We start from the raw sequence: 17668 nt of genomic DNA, 5'->3' as shown, positions 1-17668 counted from the left end.
CGCGCTTGAGTTCGCCCCGCCGGTTTGGAAGCCTGCTGACATGCGCATGCGTGTCTCTAGTAGAGGTTACTCTCCCAACAGGAGCGAGTAGTGACAGCTCTTGGGTTTGAAGCGAGGCGAGCCGGAAGTTGCTCTGCTTCTTCTCTTCCACTGGGCCCCGGTGGAAACCCAAGCGCTAGGAGAGAGGTTCCGGGGCCGGCCTGGGCTGGAGCCGGCACGATGGAGAGCGGGACCGGGGACACGGCACTGACCCGCCGCCCGATGCTGGGCTCTTCCTGGGATGCCGCATGCGGGGCCCTGGCCCAGAGCCTCCATCTCGCCCGGGCTGGTCACGGCGCCCGGGACTTCGACTGGGAGGAGCTGCTGGCGCCGCCTGCCCCGGGGTGCGCCGGGCCGGCGGGACTGGGGGTGCCGCTTGGTGACAGCCACGCTCCTGGGGGAGCCTTGAGGGGCGGCGGGGGCCGTGAGGGAGAGGGTGCGGCCCGGGGTCCCTGCGGGAGCAGAACGGGCGACAGGTGTCTGCGGGCGGCGAGGGCCGGCGGCGGGGGCGGGTCCGCGGGCCGGCGGCTGCCCGGGGCGGGAGCGTGGGGCGACCCGCAACGCGGCGTCTCGGCGCGTCCCTGAGGCGGGCCTGTGGCCCCGAGGGCCCTGGCGGCCTCGGAATCCGCGCCCTCCCGCCGACCCGCGGAAGCCCCTGTCGGCCGGCACGGGCGGGAGCGCGCCAGCCGTGGAGGAGCCCCGCCGGCTTAGCTGGAAAGACGCCCCTGTGCCTCGTGCCCTGCTCCGCGCTGCTGTGCGCGCAGGCGGTGCCGGTGCAGTTTCTGTGGGAATGAGAACAGTTCCAGGGCGTTGCGTAGACCGTCGGTGACGCAGGACCCGGTAGCGGGGAGGCCCCGATGCCTGCAGCCCCCGTGTCCGTGTGACTGAGCGTGTGGGGGCACCCGGCACGGTGCTGGACCCCAGAGGCGGAGGGACGTGAGCTGGGAGAGGCCCGCGGCCACGAGCGCGTTATGGGCCGTGTTCGCAGGACGATCCTGGGTGACGTTTCGAACACCTTGCTTTTCAGGCCGGACCTGGTGGTTTTGAGGAGCAGCCCGAGCGGCCGGGATGGAAACCCCTGCTTCCTTTACCTGCGATGTGACCCCGAGGGCGGGGAAGAAATCGCTTCTGTGGGCGTTTTAAGTTCCGCCCGAAACATGGAAGTGTACTTGGGAGAGGAGTACTGTGGAACCGGCAGGGGCCAGAGTGTTCGCGGTGCTCTGGGCGGCAGGTGGGCGCCTTCCGCGTGGGGGCTGATCGTCCGCAGTCGTGTGTCTGTCGTCCTCAGCTTGTGCGGCGTTTATTGCTTCTCATATTGGCGCCAGACATCAGGGCAGAGAGAATCAAAACATAGCAGCAGGCGTAGAAATTTAGGTCTCTAGGGATCTTAAAGACCGTCTAGATCAGTGCAGTTGTTTTTGTAAATGTGGCAATTGAGAGCCAATAGATGGCGGATAAGTTGGTAGAAGATCATGACTAGTTAGGGGAAGAATTTGATTAGAGTGAAGTCTTAAGTGTTTCTTGTCTGTCTCCTTTAACTCACACTGGGGTCTGTTTTCCAAAATTTAATTTGTCCATCAGTCTAGAACTCTGAACGGTTTTTCTTGTAGGAAGCCCATTACAGATAGTCCACGAGCCAAGCTGCCGTATCCGCATATTTAACCTGTTACTATACTTTTGACTTTTTTGTGAATTCTGACAAAGATTCTGTCCCAGTCTTTCTTTCATATAACTCAGAATATGAACTGTTTATATACCTTGCATGTTGGAAGTAATAGATTGTTTTTTTGAGCTTCAAAATAGGCTCTGTGCTACATGTTTATACATTTATTATCTAATTAAATTATCTTAGATAGCTAGTAAGTGGTAGATGTAGTCTTTATACCCAGTGCAATTGAGTAGGAAGCCATAACTGTTTATGCCTCACTGAGAAAACTGAGTCTCAGGATTTAAGTATTGTCCTGGAAACTTTTATTTTTCAATATAAGTACAAAGTGGTAATGTATCAAAGTAAAAAAATTAACTTCTTTTATTTCTAGTGAACCTGAAAAGATTATTTTATACAAAAAATATCTGAAATTGGAGTCCTCCACACATGCTTGTAAAATAAAGGTAAGTCGTCACTAAATTATAACTAACGTGAAAACTGTAGTTTTTGTACTATATATACTTATTTTGTGTTAGTTTGGTAGTGCAGTTAGTCCCACTTGGTCCCTGGTTTTAGTTTGGAAATACTTAGTAAACATGTAAAAAGAAATTCCTTTCTAAAAAGTTATCAACATTCTTCTTTTAAAATTTGACCACTTAATAGCTATCACAATATCATGTCATGTACTATTATTAATACAGTAGTGTTGTACTCTTAAGCCTCTTAAGCCTTGCAAAACTGAGTTAAAAGCATTTTTTATCTTTATAACGGTGCCAAGAAAACCACAAGCTGTTTTGGTTCCAAAATATTGAGAAAGATAGAACACAGAGAAGTTTCAGACAAGGGCACCACGAAGTCAAAGAGATTTGGACTGGTGTCTTCAGCATGCAAAATACTGTTCAAGCAATCTTTGATAATGTCATCCGATCTAGGGAAAGGATATTGAGGGGGAAATCATAAACCCTGACCATCAAGTGAGCTCTGTTGCTGTCTCACAGAATAGCCTTGGGCAGATTTTTTCACCTGTTTGGACGTACCTTGTGGGTGATATTAGGGGGCTGAAGAAAATCCTTGGATTATTTTATCTCTAAAATTTTATGCTTATTATTGCTTACAGAAGATCACAGAACTGGTTATTCCAAGATGTTGTTTAGGTAGTATATACTAATAGCTTCTAAAGTCATTTAAATAAAGTGATTCAGTCATTCAAGAAATATTTGAGTGCTGATTGATGCCAAGTACTGCACTAGACATTTAGAAATTGGCAGTAATAAAATAAATTGGAACAAAGCCCTCACATTGCTCATATTATAGTTGGCAAGACTGATAATAAGATTCAATGTGCAAACTATGTGCTGTGTACATCTGGTAGTGACAAAGGCTTGGGGATTAAGAAGTGGAAAACGGATAATATGGCAGTTGGAATGTGGGTGTATAAATTTAATGAGGTGTTTACTTAATTGCTGTTGACTGTGCTGTCTTTGGTGCCACTCGGAGTTTTTAGATCATGGATCCGTATTCACCTGTGTCTTTGTGTGATATATGAGTTTGTGTGTGTCTATGAAGGTAGGTGTTTTTTGTAACTGTTCTATGGAAGTACATGGGAGTGCAAAGAGTTGTTTCATTTAGGGAAATCCTGGGGTTTGTATGAAGGCTTCTTCTGGGGCAGTAGTATATGAAAGTTAACATAATAGTTACTGATGCATAGTTTTGAGCACTTACTTAGTGGTCAATACTGGCAATTTTAATACATAATTATCAGACAACCATGGAAATCATTGTTGTTACCCTCCCTTACTTTATTCCTGACTTAAATTTTGGCCTTTGCCCGTGGTTGCATTGGCTATGAATACCAGAGTCATCATTGGACCCAAATCTGTATGAGTTTAAATCCTGTTCCTGTTCTACTTTGCTACTCTTGCCCATATCACGCATGAAATGTCTTTTGTTTCAGAAACATAGATGAAACGAGGCAACATTAAGCTGTAGGGAAACTACTGGGATAGAAGCCAGAAGAATTAGATTCAAAGCTCGACCTTACTAATGGTGTCCTTTGACAAGTTAGAAAATCACCCCTGACCTCATCTTTTCAGTGTGCAAACTATTGAGCTGTATTAATCATCTTCACATTCCCTTGCAGTTCTAAATTCTAAAAGACTGACTTATAGTTAGTATTTCAGTAAACACTTTGAGTGGGCTCTAGACAGCCTTATTTTGTATTAAGTAATATTATAGCAAGTTGTAGGATGTTAAGGTCTCAGATTGGTGTAGTTTAAGTTCCTTAAACTAAGTAAATAAAATGTTATTTTATATCACCCCCACCTCTATTAGTTATTTTACATGTAATCTTTTAGTTTGAAAAGGACTTTTTAATTTGAATACTTTTTCTGAGCTTTGTGATAAATTGGAATTTTCTATGGCTATTCTAGAGAAAACTTAAAAATTGTACTTAAAGTTAACCTTTGATTCTTGAATGCTTCACTCTTAGGTAATAACAAGAAACTTTAAGTGATGATTGTTTTCAATTCATTATTTTCTGGAATTTTGTTTGTTTTGTAATAGTTGCTCTCCTTTGGTGAAAAGCAGTGTGTGTTCATCAGTAAAGTTGTCGTACATATGCAGCCAGTTTCAGCAAATTCTTCAACAAGCCCTCTGGCTCTAGGATCAAGGATAGACCTTGACAGGGTCCAAACTATCATGGAGTCCATGGGATCTAAGTTATCACCTGGAGCTCAGCAACTGATGAATATGGTTAGATTGCAGCAGCAGGTAAGTAGAAATAAATTTCTTTCCAGATACCATTAAAAATGTCGAGATGATGGCTTTTTATAAGGACATGTGGTGACTTAAATTTTTTCTTTGAACTTTTACTATTGATTTGACTTATTTTTTTGTGTATTTTTTATAGGTTTTCTGTTTGTGGCTATTGTGAGGCTGGTGTATAATAACCTATGTAAATAGCAATCTGTATTAACTTGATGGCCTCTTAAGTTTGACATCTTACTAAAAGCCCTACACTTTTACTCCCCCCACCCCTGTTTTGTGTTTTTGATATCATATTTTACCTGTTTTATTTTTGTGTATCCCTTAACCTCTTGTCATAGATATAGATGATTTTAGTGCTTTTATCTTTTGACCTTCATGCTAGTTTTATAGGTTTTGATCCACTACCTTACTGTATGTTGCCTTTGCTGGTGATATTTTTCTTAAGTAATTTTCTTATTCCTATTTGTGGTCTTTTCGTTTCTACTCAAGTAAGTCCCTTTAACATTTGTGAGGCTAGAATAGTGGTGATGAACTCCTTCGGTTTTTGCTTGTTTGGAAAACTCTTTATCTCTCCTTCCATTCTGAATGATACCCTTGCTGGGTAGAGTTTTCTTGTTTTTAGCTTTTGTCCTTTCAGCACTTTGAGTGTATTGTGCCATGCCTTCTAGCCGATAGGGTTTCTCCTGAAAAGTCCCTGGTAGCCTTACGGGGTGTTCTTTGTATGTAACTTGTTGCTTTTCTCTTGCAGGTTTTAGGATTCTCTTTTTATCTTTAATTTTTGACATTTTAATTATAATGTGTGTTGGTGTGGGCCTCTTTGGGTTCATCTTGTTTGGTACTCTCTAGGCTTCCTGTACATGGATGTCTGTTTCCTTTCCCAGCTTAGGGAAGTTTTCAGCTATTATTATTATTTTTTATTGAGATCATAATAGTTAACAACATTGTGAAATTTCAGTTGTACATTATTATTTGACCATCACCATATAAGTGCTCCCCTTCACTGTTTGTGCCCACCCTCCAGCCCCCTTTCCCCTGGTAACCACTGATCTGTTCTCTTTGTCCATGAGTTTGTTTATCTTCCACATATGAGTGAAATCAGATGATGGTTGTCTTTCTCTGTCTGGCTTATTTCCCTTAAGATAATACCCTCAAGGTTCATGTTGTTGCAAATGGGATGAATTTGTCTTTTTTCTGGCTGAGTAGTATTCCATTGTATATATATACCACATCTTTCTTATCCAGTCATCAGTCAGTGAGCACGTGGGTTGCTTTCACATCTTGGCTATTGTGAATAACGCTGCAATGAACATAGGCTTATGTAAGAGATGCCTTATGGGGCCCAGCAGTTTGGTCTCCTCTTGTCACCTGTCACATGCTCCAGGGCTATTCCCTATGTGGGCTGCCTGTGCCCTTCTGTTGTGGCAGGGTTGCTGTTGAGCTGCAGGCACATGGGTAGTAGGCTAGGCTGGCCCCCAGGCTGCCTGGTTGTAAGTTTCGGTTGTGTAGCTGCTATGGGCTCTTTATTTGGTGGGGCAAGCCCCCAGCATGGCATACTGCAAGTTCAGTAGCATACAACTACTGCAGTTTTGTTGGTAAGCCAATTAGGCCCCCAGTGTGGCTGGTTACTAGGCTCTGGGGCACACAAATGCTGCAGGCCCCTGATGCGGCTCCCTGCTGTGCTCACTTGTCTGTATTTTGAGGGTGGAGAGTGGGATAGACTTAAGTGAGGCTTGCTGCACAGCAGGCAGTTGCTGTGAGCTAGCTTTTAGGTGGGGCCTGCCTCTGGAAAGAACTAGCTTATGGTCAGGCCAGGCCCCGAGTGCAGCAGTGCACAACCATTTCAGGCCTTGGAAAGTGGGGCAGATCCCCTGGGGGCCTGTTTGCGGCAGCTGAGAGCCCAAGTCCACCATGGGCCCCCAAGGCCACCGTGGGTCCACATAGCCACCGTGGGCTTACTGGTGGGTGGTGCCACTCCCTGGGGCAGGCTGCCTGCTGCCTGGTTTTTCTCAATTGCCTCAGACACTAGTGGGCAGGGCAGACCCCTATGTTATGAGGCTAGAGGAAAGATTCTAATGGTGCCAACCAGCCTGCCAGACTCTGTGACAGCACAACTGACTAGGTTGCAATAATGGCTGCCTGTTGGGCCGGCCCGGTGGCACAGCGGTTAAGTTCGCACGTTCTGCTTCTCGGCAGCCTGGGGTTTGCTGGTTCGGATCCTGGGTGCGGACATGGCACCACTTGGCATGCCATGCTGTGGTAGGTGTCCCACATATAAAGTAGGGGAAGATGGGCATGGATGTTAGTTCAGGGCCAGGCTTCCTCAGCAAAAAAGAGGAGCACTGGCAGTAGTTAGCTCAGGGCTAATCTTCCTCAAAAAAAATAAAAATAAAAAAATAATGGTTGCCTCCAGTGTCTCAGTCCCTGGGGGCTGGGCCCAGCTGCCTCCTGCCTCTTTGGGGTATATTCTGAGCTTAGTAAGTGAGTCTCTTTTAGCAGGGGACTAGGCACTTTTCTATCTGGCATTTTTGTGCTTGTTTCTGGGTCGAGTGAGTCCGTGCATGGGCCCTTTAAGAGCAAGTTTTCCTTTCCCTGAAGTTCTGTAGTTTTCCTGGGCGTATTCCCCATTGGTTTTCAAAGCCAGCAAAACCAGATATTATGGGATCTTATCTCCCTTGTGCTGGATCTAAGATCTGGGGTGCCTAATGTGGAGCTCAAAACCCACGCTGCTCTGGGAAAAGCAGCATACCTTTGAGATCGCTTCTGACCGTGAAATGCCGTGGCTGGGGTGTGGTTTTTTCCCTCAACGGGGCTGTTTCTCTGCCTCTTTCACCCCTGTCTGTGTTGTCCCTTGTTGTGGAGATTCTTTCTATCCAGTTTTCAGATCTTTCTCAGAATATATTGTTCCACAGGTAGTTGTGGTTTTGTTGTGTCCATGGGAGGGGGCGACTTCAGGATCCTCCTATGCTGCCATCTTGTAAACTTCAGATGTTTTTGGTAGGATGAGTAGCAGTACATAGAAGAAATTTGAACATCTGTTTTTGTATACTTGTTCAAATATCTATTTAGGGTAAATTCCTAGAAGTGGAATTATTTTGGCAAAGGGTAAGCCCTTTAAATTATTTAATATGTATTTAGTTGTCTACTTTCTAAAGGATTTGATGTGACTTGCCAAACAATCTATGATAAGACAAGTAAAAAATAAGAACTGAATAAACTCACATAAAAACAAGTAGAGAAATAGTCACCAGGCACCTGAGATTTGTTCATTTACATGTAGACTTACCTGTGAATGTCTTGATATTTAATACAAAGAAAAATCATCTGAAGAGCTCTCATCTGAGAAAAAATGACTAAAAGTCTGAATTTCTTATAATAATTCAGAATATTAAGATATGTCAGAAAAGGATAATTTGCTAACAAATACCTTCACATTTGGATTTTTCTATTTAAATTTTCTGTCTGATGAATAGTCATCCCTAATTTTGACATTGGCTCTAATGTGAATATCATTTGTTAATGCAGATTTGCCAGTTTTCTACCATACTTTTTTTGAGGTATGACAAAGAAATAAATGAGTTTTTCCATTGTGAGTGAGTAAAGTTCCTTTCAGCTAAAGGAGAATTGTCTAATTCTAAAATTTATATGTAATTATATATAATCCATTGTTCCAGGATTAATTTAAGGTTTATTCAAAACTTGGATTCAAGAGAACCAGATGAGTTGACGGTAGGTTAACATTTCTCTATAAAGAGACTTCTTCCAAAGTGCAATTCTGTGAAAGAATTTCTCTTGGGACTTGACATCACAAGCCCCCCCTCCCAAAAACCTCACACACACATACTTCTCTGGCCCTCATTATTCCCCTTTTCTATTTTTTTTTTCCCTAAAGTATTTATCATGATCTCCATCCACAGGAAACATTTTCTTTTCTTTTTTTCCCTTTCCCTTTCCCCTCTCCTTGTTTCCTTAGCATGTAGGCTCCATGAGGTCAGGGATTTTAATTTGTTTTGTTCACTGCTGTATTTTTTTTTCCAGCGCCTGAAACAGTATCTAGCACAGAGTAGATTCCTGGTAAATATTTACTGAATAAGTAATGTTGGTTTAGCTTAGTCCAGAAATATACTTTTTAGAATATGTAGATAAATGTATGAACTGAGTTTGTTCAGCTAATCTTGAATAATACTTTTCAGTCTGTCTCTCAGCACCTGTTGAGCAGGAATAAGTATGGGCAGGTGTCTGCTGATACCAATCTTTAGTAGACATCTGTGTTTTGAATTTAGGATAGAGTCTTATGCCCTGACACTTCATTAGGCTAGAGTTTGTTTTGCTTTTCTCTTGTGGAAAAATTGAAGATCATAGCAAGGAGATATCGTAACCTTCTCTTCAAGACAAGCCAGAATCTTCTCAGGAAATAGTACTGCATAAGCAGTTGACCGCAGGTCACAAAAGAGAACTCTTACTATCCTGGAAATTCTTAAAGCAAACACAGCCAAAAGGTAGCTCATTTTAGTCATTGAAAATGTCACAAATGTACCCATAGTACATCTAACTTTAAATAGTGTAACTATCTGTGTAGTTTCCGTGAAAGGTTCATTGCAAAAGACATGCCTAAGCAATAATGAGTAGTTTATCATATGTTGAAAGTTGATGAATGATATTTAATTATAGGAAAATTATAAATTATGACTCAATTGAGAGTCCTGTATTTTATTACTATAAATTAGGGAGGGCTTTGTAATAAAAACATTAGTGCCAGTGCAGTTTTACTAAGCATGCTAATGTTTATTTTAGTATTTTCTTTAGAAAAAACTACGGTGAAATGGGGAAAGGCCCTGACTCTTAGAGTTAGGTGGCCCAAGTTTATGTCCTCATTCTGTCACTTACTAGTTTTGTTACCTTGGCCAAGTTACCTTTAGCCTTGGTCTCCTCAACTTAATTTTGGCTTACTTCATATGTATATTTTGATCAAATGAAAGAATGTACATTGCCTGACATAGTAATTATCCCCAAAATTAGCTCTCATTACTATTAATATTACTAGTAACATTTACTTCTTTACCTTGCTTAGAATTGTATTCCCATTGGAGAGCAGCTTCAGTCGGTTTTGGGAAATACTGGACACAAGCATATGATTGACCTACAATCATCGTCTACGTCAGGAGCCTTCAGCAAGTCATCGTCCACACCTTTTCCTTTTAGAACTGGATTGACATCTGGAAATGTGCCTGAAAACTTAAAAGCTTACCCTGATAAAAGTACGCAGCCACCTGGTGGAGGAAATATTACAAACCTTGAAGAGCGTAAAATTGTGCCGCAAAACCATTCTCTTCTTGAGAATGATCTTAAAAATGCGCTATCTTCTTTCCTACCAAAGAAAGCAAGTGACAACTCAAATATACCAAACTCTGAGCTGCTGCCTCTTCTACAGAGTATGTGTAGTCAAGGTAACCATTTCCACGTAGGACGTAACACCAAGTGGCTGGAAAACATCACTAAGCCCAGTGAAGGCATTGTTGGTGCTGCGTAAGTATTTATTTTAAGACAGCGGTGGCTTAGATCTGTTAGATGGGAGAATCAGCTGAAGGGAGACAGATTTGTCTCAATGAGTATCTTGCCTGAAAATCTGTTTCTGGAAATAATTTTAGGAGCTTTTACATTTTACCGTTAACACACTTAAAGGGAATAACTATTACACAGAGTAGAATTGGTTGCTTTGAAAGAGGTTCCTAAAAGTGGAGGTGTTGAGCTCTTCTCGGGGATTTTGTTGAAGTGTTACAAACATCACGTAGAGGTTGGACAAGAACATTATTTGCATACATGGAGAGGGGCTGTGGACCCATAATCTTTATATTGTTTTTATTTAAGTTTGTACTAAATTTTTTGGCTAAGTATGTTAAGCATGTCATTGTAACAGAATTTCTTTGTAGATCATGTTTGGCCTAGGCTAATTTTGGAATAATCAAAACTATATTAGGATGCTAACTATTTATAATATATAGTATATAAGCCCTTATCCCCTGATCTTATAATCCCATATTTTTGCAGTACATTTGATTAAGAGATGGTTAAGTATTTACTGTGTTCCCTATCCTTTACATAAATATTTTGTTGTCACTGCCATTGAGTCACTTCGGACTCCTGGTGACTCTGTACAGCAGAGCGAACCCCACACGGTCTTTTTGTGCCATCATCTCATCTTCTGGTGCTATATCAGACAATGCTCCTCTACTATTCATAGGGTTTTCTTTGCCACTTTTTTCAGAAGTAGGTGGACAGGTCCTTCTTCCTAGTTCATCTTAGTCTGGAAACTGCACCAAAACCTGTCCACCATAAATGACCCTGTTGGTATTCAAAATACCAGTGGCGTAACTTCAGCATCACAGCAACATGCAGCTGGCACTATATGACAATTGACAGAGGGTGGTTGTAGTTCCCTGACTGGGTAACGAACCCGGGCCATGGCAGCAAGAGCACCAAATCTTAACCATTAGACCATCAGGGCTGGCTTTACATAAATATAGTATGTCAAAATAGTGTTCTAGACTGGAATTCAGGACTCTGGTTATAGTTTTAGCTTAACCACTTTACCACACTGTTTAATCTTCCTTTGAATTTTTGTCTGAAAAAGATGTAGTTGGATTAGTTTGGAACTAAACAATACCAATCAACCAACAGTATCTAATTGAAATTTAAAGAAGATTCCACCAGCAATAGCAGAATACACATTTTTTTCAAGTGTCTATGGAAGATTCACAAAGTTAGATTATATCTTGAGTGATCAAGTAAACCTAACCAAATTTAAAAGGATTGAAATCATACAAAGTATATTTTCTGACCATAAATGAATCCAACTAGCAATCAATAATAGACAACAAGAAAATTTCCAAACACTTGGAAATTAAACAACATGCTTCTAAATAATCTGTGCTTCAAGGAGATCTCAACAGAAATTTAAAAATACATGGAAATCAATGAAAATAAAACAGATCAAACTTGAGAAGAATGTTTATAGCACTAAATGTGTACATTAGAAAAGAGGAGGGGCCGGCCCATGGCGCAGAAGTTAAGTGCACACATTCCACTTTGGTGGCCCAGGGTTCACTGGTTTGGATCCTGGGTGTGGACATGACACCGCTTGGCAAGCCATGCTGTGGCAGACGTCCCACAGGTAAAGTAGAGGAAGATGGACTTGGATGTTAGCTCAGGGCCAGTCTTCCTCAGAAAAAGAAAAAAAAAGAGGTCTGCACAACACAAAACTACACAACTCAACCAAGGTGAAATAGATAATTGTAATAGTCCTATAAACATTAAAGAAATTGATTTTTTAATTTAAAAGCCTAGAAAATAAACCCAAAGCAAGCAGAAAGAAAGAAATGACAAAGAGCAGAAATCAATGAAATTGAAAAAGAAGGAAACAATGAAATCAATGAAGCTGAAAGCTAGTTCTTTGAAAATATCAGTAAAATTGATAAACTACTACAAATTCTGGCTAGCAAGACTGGCAGAGATAAAAAGAGAGAAGACACAAGTCATCAATATCAGGAATATAACAGGAAATAGCACTCCAGATCCTAACGCCATTAAAAACATAAGGGAATATTATCAACAACTTTATGCTCACGAATTTGACAGTTTAGAAGAAATGGATCACTTCTTCAAAAAAAACAAACTACCAAGCTCAACCAAGATGAAATAGATATACAGAATAGTCCTATAGCCACTAAAAGTACTGCATTTGTAATTTGAAAGTTCATGTAAAAGAAATATCCAGGCCCAGGTGGTTCCGCTGGAGAATTCTACCAAACATTTAAAGAACACCAGTTTTACACACTTCCAAAAAATAGATGGGAAGGGAGACTTCTGAACTCATTTTAAAAAGCCAGTATAGGGGCTGGCCCCGTGGCTGAGAGGTTAGGTTCGCAGGCTTGGCTGCAGCGGCCCAGCGTTTTGCCAGTTCGAGTCCTGGGCAAGGACGTGGCACTGCTCATCGGGCCATGTAGGGGCAGTGTCCCACATGCCACAACTGGAGGGACCCGTAGCTAGGAATATACAGCTATGTATCGGGGGGCTTTGGGGAGAAAAAGGAAAAAAAATCTTTAAAATCTTAAAAAAACTTTTAAAAATCTTAAAAAGCCAGTATACCCTGATACCAAAATTAGATTGCTCCAGAGAAAATGCAATACATAAAAGTATATGTAAATACAAAAATATATAAATCTAGGAACATAATTATAAAGATACAAAAATCTTGGGGCTGGCCCCGTGGCCGAGTGGTTAAGTTCGTGCGCTCCACTGCAGGCGGCCCAGTGTTTTGTCGGTTCGAATCCTGGGCGTGGACATGGCACTGCTCATCAGACCACGCTGAGGCGGCGTCCCACATGCCACAACTAGAAGAACCCACAACGAAGAATACACAACTATGTAGTGGGGGGCTTTGGGGAGAAAAAGGAAAAAATAAAATCTTATTAAAAATATAAAAAAAAAATACAAAAATCTGGCAAAATATATACAAGATCTGTAGACTGAAAATTCTAAGATGATGATGAAAAAAATTAGAGAAGACCTAAAAAATGGAGAGACGTACCAAGTTCATGAATTTGAAGACTCAACATAGTGAAAATGTCAGTTGCCTACAAATGAGTTAGAGGTTTAATGCAATTCCTATCAAAAGTTCAGCAAGATTTTTGTAAATATAGACAAGATTATTTTAAAATTTGGAAAAGGAAAGATAAAGTAACTAGAAAAGCTAAAAGAGTTCTGAAAAGAAGAATCAAGTGAGAGAAATCACTAGTTGATTTCAAGACATATAGCTGGAATATCAAAACTATCATACTGGCGGAGGGACAGAAACATAGATTAATAGACTAGAGCACACAGAAATACTCCACACAAATATGGCCAACTGATTTTTCAAAAAGGTGCAAGAGCAGTTCGGTGGAGGAGGATAGTCTTTTAACACGGGGTGCTGGAGCAGTTGGCTATCTAAAGGGCAAAAAGTGAACTATGACCTAAACCTCATACCTTATACGAAGATTAACTCAAAATGGATCTTGGACTTACATAAAGCTATAAAACTTTTCTAATGATATATAGGAGAAAATCTTGGTGACTTAAGACTAGGAAAAGACTTCTTAGATATGACACCAAAAACAGGAAAATTGAAAATTTGAGGGCCCGGCCTGGTGGCCCAATGGTTAAGTTCGCACATTCCACTTCAGCGGCCCGGGGTTCACCAGTTCAGATCCCAGGTGCAGACATGGCACCGCTTGATAAGCCATGCTATGACAGGTGTCCCACATATAAAGCAGAGGAAGATGGGTGCAGATGTTAGCTCAGGGCCAGTCTTCCTCAGCAAAAAGACGAGGATTGATGGCAGATGTTAGCTCAGGGCTAATCTTCCTCAAAATAAATAAATAAATAAAGCTCTTTCTTTAAAAAAAAAGAAAAGAGAAAGTTTCATATATTGGACCACATCCAAATTTAAAACTTTAGCCCTGTGGAAGACCCTGTTAATACACTTTACAAAGTGGGAGAAAATATTTGTAAATTACAAATCCAACAAGTGACTTATACTTAAAATATGTGAAGACTTCTCAAAACTCAGTATTAAAAAATAATCTAATTGGAACATGGGCAAAAGACATAAAGAGACATTTCGCCAGAGATTATATACAAATAGCAAAGAAGCACGTGAAAAGGTGATCAACATTGACTTACGGCTGTTAGGGAAATGCATATTAAAACCACAAGATACTACTACACAGTTATTTAAATGGCTAAAAATAAAAAGTTTATAAAATGGTAACAATGCCAAATACTGATGAGGATGTGGAGAAACGATCTCATTCATTGCTGGTGGGAATGTAAAATGATACAGCCTGTCTAAAAGATGTTTTGTCATTTTCTTGAAAACTAAACGTATAGTCACCATGTGATTCGGAGTTGTACTCCTGGGCATTTATCTCAGAGCAATGAAAACTTATGTCCATACAAAAACCTGTACATGGTTGTTCATAGAAGCTTTATTTGTATGTAATAGCCAAAAGCTGGAAACAACCGAAATATCAAAAACAGATGAATGGTTAAACAAACTGTGGTATATCCCTATCACAGGAGGCTAATAAGCAATAAAAAGGAACTGTTGATATACACAACAACTTGGATGGCTCTCAAGGGCATTATGCTGAGTGACAGAAGAGAATCTCAGGGGGTCATGTACTGTACAGTTCTATTTGTACAACATTCTCGACACAAATTATAGAGATGGAGACCGTGTTAGTGGTCACCAGGCATTAGGGATGGAGGGGATTAGGGGAGTGGAGGTGAAAACAGAGTAGGAGGAGGGAGATCTTTGTAGTTAAGGAATATTTCTGCATCTTGATTGTGGTGACGTTTACTTACTGTGTATGCATGTGATAAAATGGGATACACACACTGTACTAGCATCAATTTCTGGGTTTTGATATTATACCGTCGTTAGGTAAGATGGGACCATTGGCACCATTGGGTGAAGGGTACTGGGGAACTCTAGTAATCTTTACAACTTCCTGTGAATCTACAGTTATTTGAAAATATAGAGTTTTTTTTAGAAAAAACACCTTCATATATTCTAGAGTAGTGGTTCTCTAACTTTTAGGTCTTTACAATCTTAAAAACAATTGAGGACTCTAACCTTTATTTATATAGGCTATAGAAAAATATTTATTTGTTTAAAAATAACAACCCATTATATAGGAAGCTGACAATTTTTATGAAAAAAATACTTTCTGAAAGTTTAGTGAGAATGGTATTGTTTTAAATTTATATAAATCCATATTAGCTTTTGGTTGCATTCTCCTATATGTTGCATTGTAGCGTGTTTAATCAATAGCTAGAAAGACCACAGTAGAAGTACTGAGAACAAACTGAGTTAATCTCTGAGAAAAATATTTATTTACACACTAAACCTACTACCTTAGGAAATTCCAGGAAACAGAAGAATACACAGCCACACATCCTATTAGTCCTCAGAGCAATAACATCACACATTGTGTAGCCTCTGGAGAATGTCATTGTACGTTCAGGAGAATATGAGGATGAGAAGTTCAAGTAACGGTATTATTATAAAATTACTTTTGGCCTCTCGGAACCCCTGAAAAAGTCATGGAGACCCCAGGGGTTTGTGACTACACTCTGAAATTCAGTGTCCTAGTGTTCATTCATCGTGAACTTTAGAAACTGGCGTACTTTTTATTTTTACTTTCTTTTGCCCATTCCAGCTACATTCATTTTTAAATGTTTTCGTAGTAGGTTAGAAAAGAACCTTTCGGTACTTTAGTCACGTTGCGTGGATGAAAAACGACAAGACTGTTTAAATTGTAGGGTTGCTTGGGGATGTCCTTGGAAGACATACATGAGACTGAAATTCAGCAAGACCGGTTTTGATTTGGAGCTCAGAATCAAAAAGACCCTTTCTAAAGACTTGTTCTTTGAGGGTAGAAATTGTATCATCTTCACTTGTATATTCTCATGTCAATTGTTTGCTTAAGTGTTTAGCGAATTAAGGAAATAAGAATGCTTTGCGCATTCAGGATTGTGGGTGCCTGTTGTGTATGTATTTTAGAACCTGGAAATGTGTCGTAAGGAGATAGAGCACAGTTGTGGAGACAAACGTCAGCAATGTGTGTTGACTGCTTGTTGTAGTATAGTTTGGTTGTTTGGGGTATAATACTAGAGATAATGATTACTTTTACATTTATTTTTAGAATGGAAGAGCAACCTGTTTGCTCCTACTTGGAAAAGATTCTTTCTAAAAATATGGAACTGATGGAGAAGAAACTTATGGACCACATCGATCAGCAAATGTATAAACTCCAGGAGCACATAGATAATAAGATTGCTTTGTTAATGGACTTGCTGCAAAATCCCCACTCCCCAGGCACTGGGACGCCTCTAAGACATTATAACTCTGGAGAAAGACTTTCAAATGGAGAAAGATAAGTGCTCAACATGTACAGTGTGCTAAGATATTTATTACATATTTATTACAAGGCGAAAAACCCCAAAAAACTTTATGAAAATTAAGTATTTAATGTCCTTTGAACAGTCACCATTTACTTACGTAAAGTGACCTCTGTGTTCATTTTTATTGCACTTATTATAATCTAGTACTGTACACTAAGAGTTAACATGATACGGTCATAAATTATTTTAGTTTGTAATATTGTTCACTCTTACAGAAATTTATGTCAACTTCTAGGTTGCTTAAGTGTTTAAAATTTTTAAGGGTTTCTAATGCAGTTCATTATTTTGTACTGTATATGTGTTTGATAGAAGTACTCTTTATTTATAAAAGACCTTATTTTATAGTCTTAGGAGTATGAAAAAGAAGGCTTACACTATTTGATAATTTTTTTTTCTTTGATCCTGGAAAAGTGAATACTTAAGACTTGGAACCTTTAATTCAGATCACTAATTTACATTTTGTATTATTTATCTCAGATTATGAATAAGATGCAATGTTTGGCATGTATAAATATACACTGAGCTGTTAATATTATTTGTTTCAGTACAGTAGCAGTAAATATGAAAATAAAAATCAGAACTGGCCAATTCTTTGTCAGGATTATTACTTTAGATTTAGTGTTTGATGTAAAACGAGAGAAGTCATCTTGTTTTATCTCAATACACCCAGAAAGTACAACTCTCCTTTTCTGAGCCAGTGCTTCTTTCCAGAGCCCTCTCTGGTGTGTTGAAAGTGTGGGCTGCTGAGGTTCTGCACTGAAGGATTAAGGCATCTGAGCCAAGGAGATTGCAGTGCTCTCTGGCCGACTTCATTTTCAGAAATTACAGCTATTGGATGTGTGTTGAAGGGCGATATGTTACATCTGAAAAATAAATGTATTCACTCTGGAAACTACATAAGTAAATAGAAATGTTTCATTTTCAGTGATTCTTTGCTTAAAATGTTTTATTTTTCTGAAAAGATGTGTTTCACACTCATTGAATGTTTTGGTGGATTTATTCTTTAAGATACTGGCTAAATTTCTATACTGTTCATTTTTCGTTATACTGCAAAGATAACAAGACACACGGACCACTCTTTGACCTCAGTCACTGGAGGATCTGCATGTCGCTTTTTTGGTCTCTTCAAATTGATGGGACATTCACAACATATGTGGCTATAAGATAGTATTTCCTTTGTCCTTCAGGAGACATCTGTCTCACTTCAAGCTG

General features: G+C 40.2%; 1 protein-coding gene across 2 annotated transcripts; it reads left to right on the top strand.

Moving 5' to 3' along the window:
- Window positions 1-91: 91 nt before the first annotated feature.
- Window positions 92-17384, top strand: LOC103560225 (ATPase PAAT-like). Of its 2 annotated transcripts, none has more exons than XM_008534223.2 (6): window positions 92-383; window positions 1067-1270; window positions 2079-2151; window positions 4250-4456; window positions 9522-9976; window positions 16198-17384. In XM_008534223.2, the coding sequence occupies exons 1-6, from the start codon at window positions 220-222 to the stop codon at window positions 16430-16432; spliced, it is 1338 nt and encodes a 445-aa protein (XP_008532445.1). In that variant the 5' UTR covers window positions 92-219; the 3' UTR covers window positions 16433-17384. The 2 variants fall into 2 exon arrangements, with proteins under 2 accessions (XP_008532445.1, XP_008532447.1); XM_008534225.2 differs by having other exon boundaries at window positions 190-418.
- The last annotated feature ends 284 nt before the right edge of the window (window positions 17385-17668 follow it).

The sequence above is a fragment of the Equus przewalskii genome, chromosome 1 (genome assembly GCF_037783145.1).
Source record: "Equus przewalskii isolate Varuska chromosome 1, EquPr2, whole genome shotgun sequence".
NCBI lineage: Eukaryota > Metazoa > Chordata > Mammalia > Perissodactyla > Equidae > Equus > Equus przewalskii.
Note: the sequence above shows the minus strand (reverse complement) of the source record. Positions and strands in the feature narration are given on the sequence as shown.